The sequence below is a fragment of the Chondrus crispus genome, genomic scaffold, assembly GCF_000350225.1.
Source record: "Chondrus crispus Stackhouse genomic scaffold, scaffold_462, whole genome shotgun sequence".
NCBI classification, from domain to species: domain Eukaryota; phylum Rhodophyta; class Florideophyceae; order Gigartinales; family Gigartinaceae; genus Chondrus; species Chondrus crispus.
In genome coordinates this window covers 1-6,968 of record NW_005179365.1, presented here as the reverse complement: position 1 = coordinate 6,968, position 6,968 = coordinate 1, and the positions used below count along the sequence as shown (strand labels likewise).

Genomic DNA, 6,968 nt, shown 5'->3' with positions numbered 1-6,968 from the left:
TCGGAACACAGTCTGATCGGCACAAGTCGCCGGCTACCTTCCCTCTCCCCAGGGTAGACCCGATATCATTTTCCTTTAATACATGCGCGTATCGCTCGGCCATGTTCTTCATGGCCTCTGCGAATGCGCTGTAATCGCGATGTGCTTGCGAAGCGACCCTTGCCAAATGCAAGATATGCGTTTGGCCTCTTTGCATGATGCGACCTCCCCATCGCTCGGCATTGTTCTACATCTGTAGTAAGGAAATGCACTCGGTCTTCACCACGAAGACAACCCGGACAGGTACAGTACTACGTCCGTTCGACGATTTCAAGTTCAACAGCAGTAAATTACTGCACTGCCGCCTTGTTTCAATTTTCCGTCCGTCCTGCGTCTACTGTGTACTCTCTGGCCAATCGTTTGCGGCATCACTTCCGGGAACTTTGTACAGTACCCGATGGCTCCAGTGCATTACAAACCGACGCCCACACGTGTGCTTTACAGCGGGTGTTGTATATGACAAGGAAAATATGGTCCCTCCATCAAAATATTTCTAGCTAAACTCTTTCTTTTTCCAAAAATTGGATAACCACCACCATCTTCTTTTTCTGTTGAAATTCTAGAATTGAGCATTTAAAAACTTATGCGCTTGGTTCTCGTTCTATGCTGATGCCTTACTCAGGACATGTCACCATAATCGCTCGTGATCTGTGCGCACGCTGCTCGGGCTTCTCATTCCTCTACAAATTCTCGCTGCGGTTTCAAGTCACGGCAGAGCTTACTGGCGACAGCAGCTTGTGAAGTCGAAGCCCAGCGTAATCCTGTTTCTATTTGTTCATCGAGAACATAGCAAAACCAACTTCGCCGAGTTGTTCATTGCGCGTCGGAACATATCTTCGACCACTCGACATGGTCTTCGTGAAATCATTCGCGGTGAATGGAAGTCATGTGCGTCGCACGGATCAAGTATTAGAAGTCGATTTTCCGTACATGCAGACAAGCGTGGAGATGGAGCCGAAATCCACTGAAGCCGTCGCAGTCTTAGTGAAGCAAATGTACACTTTCCGTACTCAACTAAAAGTTGCTCGCCTGGGCGTAATGCTAGTGGGCTGGGGCGGAAACAACGGCTCCACGCTTACAGGGGCCCTTATCTCTAACAAAAGGCAAATTTCATGGAACACCGCAAAGGGACCGAGAGCTCCAAACCTTTTCGGGTCGGTTGTGATGTCGTCAACTGTGCGCGTGGGAGCAAATTCTGCCGGAGAGGATGTCTTCGCTCCCATGCATGAGCTCTTGCCTATGGTACATCCAGATGAAATCGTGCTTGGTGGTTGGGATATTAACAGGGCAAACCTCGCTCATGCCATGCAACGTGCTAAGGTGTTCGACTATGACCTCCAACGCCGATTGATTCCTCATATGGAATCTCTAGCTCCGCTTCCTTCTGTGTACTACCCCGACTTTATCGCATCGAATCAAGAACAACGAGCGGACAACGTCCTACCAGGAGATAACAAAACTGAGCATCTCAATATCATTCGCCAGAATATAAGAGAATTTAAGCGAGACAAGAACGTCGATCAGGTCATTGTACTCTGGACTGCTACCACCGAGCGATTTTCTGAAGTCGTACCAGGGATTAATGACACCGCAGAAAATCTTCTTGACGCCATTAATGCCTCCGAAGAAGAAATATCGCCTTCAACTCTTTTTGCAGTCGCGTCAATCCTTGAAGGTGCCCCTTACATCAACGGTTCTCCGCAGAATACCTTTGTTCCAGGATGCATACAGTTGGCGGAAAGGAAAGGCGTTTTTATTGCTGGAGATGATTTCAAATCAGGGCAGACAAAATTCAAGTCAGTTATGATTGATTTCTTAGTCAATGCAGGCATAAAACCGACCGCCATTGTCTCGTACAATCATCTGGGAAACAACGATGGCCACAATTTGTCGGCTCCTTCCCAATTCAGATCAAAAGAAATATCGAAGTCGAATGTTGTAGACGACATGGTCAAGTCTAATCGAATTTTGTTCCGGGACGATGAACACCCAGACCACATTGTGGTCATCAAGTATGTGCCGACGGTGGCAGACTCGAAACGTGCAATGGACGAGTACACATCGGAAATTTTTATGGGCGGAACCAACACAGTGATCACTCACAATACTTGCGAAGATTCTTTGTTGGCTGCCCCATTAATTTTGGACCTCGTCATTCTTTGTGAGTTGTTCTGCCGCATCACATACAAGACGTCGAGCACAGACGGTTTTATGCCATTTCATCATGTCCTTTCGTTTCTCGGGTATATGCTGAAAGCCCCTCTAGTGCCGAGTGGTACGCCTGTCGTGAATGCATTATTCAAACAGCGGGCTTGTATAGAGAACGTTCTCCGCGTTTGCTCAGGTTTGCCTGTTGAAGATGACTTGCGATTAGAACACCACGTCCATTCCGTAGACATGCGAAATAGAAGCGAGTCTAACTGCAACATAGTCAAGAATGTCTGTCGTCGGGATCATGAAGAATTCTACGCCAACGGCAGTCTTGCAAATGGAAATGGGAGCGTAACATCTTCACGATCCCGAACCCGTCCGGGCGATTCCAAACCTAAGGTGTAAGTCGCCATCTCTTGTGACGCTGCCGTTGATGTAAGGTTCCAACCGTTTTCACCCTTGTATCCTCAAATAGTGTGCAGATGGTGACATTTTGTGGACTTTTCCGGCCGCAGTGAGCCCCCTCGCTCAATGCTGAGTCTCGGTAACCATGCAACATGACAGGCGTTCACTGACGGGATGTGGGCGAGATACACTAAAGTACGGGCACGTGTAGTTGAGCACATCTGGTACACACTGCTGTGAATGTATGCACTGCTTGTTCTGGATAATAAATAAACCTAGAGACCGACACTGGTCAGACTCTACAATGTACCGGAGGGCAGATGCAACGATATTTAGGAAATTCTGCCTCAGACCACAACATTCAAGGATCCCTAGCTGTGGCGACTACTCTGCCGCAACGGACTTTCCGTACTTTGAGGATATTTCTGCTTCAATGCTAGATGGTACAAAATCGTACCCATTCAATACCATATTGTAGCTTGCGCGACCCTTCGTCATAGATCGCAAGTTGCTTACATATGAAAACAGTTCACTCAGCGGGACGAGTGCAGAAATCGTCTTCGCTTTGCCCCTATCTCCAAGGCCTTGCAACTGACCCCTCCGAGATTTCAGATCTCCAATTACATCTCCGAGTGACGCCTCCGGCGTAATTACTTCTACTTTCATGATGGGCTCCATGAGGCGAGGTCCACACTTGCGCATTCCTTCTCGAAAGGCGGCTCTTGCCGCTATTTCAAAAGCCAGAACAGAGGAGTCAACGTCGTGGTATGCACCATCCGTAAGTCGCGCTCTAAAGTTCAACATCGGGAACCCTGCAATAGTACCATTGCCAATCTCTGACAACACACCTTTCCGAACACCAGGAATGTACTCTTTCGGAATAGAGCCCCCTTTGATCTCCGACACGAATTCGAATTCCGAACCGCTAGTCTCGTCGCTGCCCGGATCCATTGTAATTGGAGAAAATTCAATCACGACTCTCGCAAATTGCCCGCTCCCTCCGGACTGCTTTTTGTGAGTGTAGTCAACAGTGTTCGATTTCGTTATAGCTTCACGGTAGCTAACTGTGGGAGCACCAACCGCACAATCTACGTTGAACTCCCTGCGCATGCGGTCGACTATAATTTCAAGATGCAACTCCCCCATTCCTTCAATGACTGTTTGATTGCTTTCCTCATCCCGAGAGAATCGGAAACTAGGATCTTCTTGGGCAAGCTTGCTGAGAGCTTCTCCCATTTTTTCGGTGTCAGCTTTTGTCTTCGGTTCGACTGCGACCTTGATGACGGGTTCCGGAAATTCCATCTTCTCCAGAATTACTTGATTATCTGGTAAGCAAAGCGTCTCGCCAGTCGTGGTGTCCTTAAGGCCAGCAATAGCAACTATATCACCAGCTCTTGCTTCCTTGACATCCTCACGGTCATTTGCGTGCATCAGCAGCATTCTGCCGATCCTTTCCTTTTTACCTTTTACGGTATTGACAACGGTATCCCCAGTTCGCATAACACCAGAGTATACGCGCGTGAATGTCAAGGTGCCAACAAACGGGTCTGTCGCAATCTTAAAAGCCAAAGCAGAGAGGGGCTCCTCATCAGATGACTTGCGCGAAATTTCTTCTCCGGAATCCACGTCGACGCCTCGTATCGCGTCTACATCAAGAGGGCTAGGCATGTAATCAACTATAGCGTCAAGCAACGGTTGAACTCCCTTGTTTTTGAATGCCGTGCCACAGAGTACTGGAACAAATGCACTGGCCATCGTTCCCTTCCGAATGCATGCCTTGAGCGTACCTACCGTGATTTCTTCGCCATCCAAATAAGCCATTAGGGCATCATCATCCTGCTCAACAGCAAGTTCGATGAGCTTCTCATGGTATTCCTTTGCTTTGTCGAGCATGTCTTTTGGGATGTCTTCATAATGGAATTTAGCGCCTAGACTTTCCTCTTCCCAAACCACCGCGCGCATTTCTACTACATCGACTACCCCAGCGAATTCGCTCTCTGCGCCAATTGGCAGCTGTAGTATAGCGGGCGTTGCGTCTAAATTGTCAGTAATCATCTGAACCGTCATGTAAAAATCGGCCCCAGTGCGATCCATCTTGTTGCAGAAGCACATACGGGGAACACCATACTTATCTGCTTGTCTCCAAACTGTCTCGGTTTGAGGCTCAACGCCCGATACAGAGTCAAAGACGGCGACTGCGCCATCTAAAACCCGTAGAGACCGCTCTACTTCGATGGAGAAGTCAACATGGCCTGGTGTATCTATAATATTGATCCTGTACTCATTCCAAAAAGTAGTAGTTGCCGCGGAAGTAATAGTTATGCCTCGTTCTTGTTCTTGTTCCATCCAATCCATTGTGGCAGCCCCATCATGAACTTCACCAATTTTGTAACTCTTTCCAGTGTAATAGAGAATACGTTCAGTGGTGGTTGTCTTCCCAGCGTCAATATGAGCCATAATTCCAACGTTCCGTTGCATCTCAAGGGGCGTTTCTCGACCCATGCGGACGATGCAAGAGGAGCGCTGGGTGGATGGCTTATTGAAAACTAAGTGAAGTCCTTTCGACCATGATGTCCCCAAACGCAACCCTAGCGCCGGACAAGCAGTGAGGCGCTCTCTTGGGGAGACATGCCACCTTCTTGCACGTGAGTTACCAACGGTGAAATGGGGGCTGATCACAAAAGACAAACTCATTGTAACGCTGTGCTGGAATGTTGGATCCAATAGACGGAGTGTTGAGGGTGGAAAGCCCGCTTCTTGAGATGGGGTGAAATTTTGCGGAACGAGAATCTCGTGGATCCGGTGTGTTGCTTGGGGGATGAAAAAAGTGGGAGAGACGGGGGGAGCGCTTAATGTGGCAGAGAACTCGGAGTGGGAGATCAGGAAGTAATCGACTTGCTCGGTTTAAAAAAAGTAGATTTTAGGGCCCCAGACGGAGATCACTGCAATAATGCTCTCTTTTAGTAACCCAAAAGCTGAATGCAGCGGTAGGCGAGGCTGATCATAAGGCATTCCGGTTTTTAAAAAAAACATGTAGGGATTTCGATACTGTAATGGACCTATACCGAAATCAAGAATTTTTTCAGAATAATTAACCAAAAAATCCACTTCGACCGTTAACTAATCCTTTGGAAGTATTTTTCGGTAAACCCTGGACTGGGCCTCGGAAACGATGTTTTGTGGTCGCGGCATGACGGTCGATACTTTGGAGACCAGCACATTTTTGTCGACGAGGATCGACATCAGCACTCACTTCCAGAAATGAGTTCCAGAAGTGAGTGCTGATGTCGATACTTAGATGTTGGAACCAACATCATCCAAACCAGGAAGATGCCTGGGCGATCCGCGTTACGGCCGTGCCTATCGACTCAAGCCGGCCAACTGAGCCCATCTCACTCGTCTTTTACGCCACCACAAGTCCTGATGACCTTGATAAGGAGATTAACACGGTTAGTATGGACGACGCGTCCCTGTGGGGAAAAATGGGCCTTGGTAACGGTATGCATATCTCACGAGAGGAAATCGAAGGGATGTCGTCCTTGAAGGCATTGCAGAGGGTGTTGATGGAAGGCACAGGGTTCCAGTCAAGTGGCTGGAGTTCGGATCTGTTTCTGATGTAGCTAGTGAGGTTCCTTCCTCATTGACAGTCTCCAGATCAAATAGTGCATCCGAGTTTCGGGCGTTTCTGCGCGCAAGGGGCGATGTCCCAGAGATGGAGAGTTTGCCAGTTGATACTTTCCATGTTGCTTCGCTACCATCGGATCCAAAACTTGCTTGGGCCGTTGAAAAGGTCCTTGATCGTCTACTACGGAAGTCTCGTCTTGCTGATCACAATGACCAATCATCTTCTCTCTATGTAACCAAAGGATGCGGTGCAAAGAAACTGTGAGGGTGTGCTCGTGCAGAGGCTTGTCGAAGCACCGTTCCAAATCGACGTGGCGTTTGCTCACTCCGATGGGAGAACGGCCGAAGATGTCAACAGTATTCCCACAAAAAAATTGGGCCATGAAGGCATGCAGAGTCTACTTGAAGCAAGCCGGAAGCGTTTTGATGCCAAATTTGATCGGGCGTTTGAGCTTGGTGCGAAGAACGTCTCGGTAGATGAACAAGCTTTTGCGAAAGCAGCTCTGTCAAATATGCTTGGAATTATTGGGTTCTGCTACGGAAGTTCTGTACCTCAGAAACAGAGAAAGAACTCTACCGGACAGGAGGACTTACAATTCCTGGACGCAGTAGGCCCACTAGCCACCCATCTCGCGCGTTGTTTCCAAGAGGTTTCTTATGGGATGAGGGAAAAGGTTTGCCACGAACGTTACGAAACCATTTTGCCATTGGCGGGCTTACTCAAACCCACAGATCTGCGGATTGGTGCG

The 6,968-nt window shown here is 48.3% G+C and overlaps 4 protein-coding genes; 2 read left to right on the top strand and 2 right to left on the bottom strand.

The window, feature by feature from the left end:
* Positions 1-888: 888 nt before the first annotated feature.
* On the top strand, positions 889-2,901 carry CHC_T00008380001 (myo-inositol 1-phosphate synthase). XM_005719112.1 is given in 2 exon segments: positions 889-2,595; positions 2,596-2,901. The coding sequence occupies 1 exon segment, from the start codon at positions 889-891 to the stop codon at positions 2,593-2,595; it is 1,707 nt and encodes a 568-aa protein (XP_005719169.1). The 3' UTR covers positions 2,596-2,901.
* A 78-nt stretch (positions 2,902-2,979) lies between these two features.
* On the bottom strand, positions 2,980-5,097 carry CHC_T00009455001 (Translation elongation factor EF-G, Rhodoplastic). Its single transcript, XM_005719111.1, has one exon. It carries the CDS (start codon positions 5,095-5,097, stop codon positions 2,980-2,982), a length of 2,118 nt encoding a protein of 705 aa, XP_005719168.1.
* An 828-nt stretch (positions 5,098-5,925) lies between these two features.
* On the top strand, positions 5,926-6,138 carry CHC_T00000185001 (hypothetical protein). Its single transcript, XM_005719110.1, has one exon. It carries the CDS (start codon positions 5,926-5,928, stop codon positions 6,136-6,138), a length of 213 nt encoding a protein of 70 aa, XP_005719167.1.
* A 77-nt stretch (positions 6,139-6,215) lies between these two features.
* Positions 6,216-6,602, bottom strand: CHC_T00000184001 (hypothetical protein). Its single transcript, XM_005719109.1, has one exon. The coding sequence runs from the start codon at positions 6,600-6,602 to the stop codon at positions 6,216-6,218; it is 387 nt and encodes a 128-aa protein (XP_005719166.1).
* Positions 6,603-6,968: the final 366 nt, after the last annotated feature.

Bases quoted from the DNA above. Each gene is read 5' to 3' on its own strand.
- CHC_T00009455001 (XM_005719111.1), bottom strand. From the start codon at position 5,097: ATGGGTCGAGAAACGCCCCTTGAGATGCAACGGAACGTTGGAATTATG.
- CHC_T00000185001 (XM_005719110.1), top strand. From the start codon at position 5,926: ATGCCTGGGCGATCCGCGTTACGGCCGTGCCTATCGACTCAAGCCGGC.
- CHC_T00008380001 (XM_005719112.1), top strand. From the start codon at position 889: ATGGTCTTCGTGAAATCATTCGCGGTGAATGGAAGTCATGTGCGTCGC.
- CHC_T00000184001 (XM_005719109.1), bottom strand. From the start codon at position 6,602: ATGGCCCAATTTTTTTGTGGGAATACTGTTGACATCTTCGGCCGTTCT.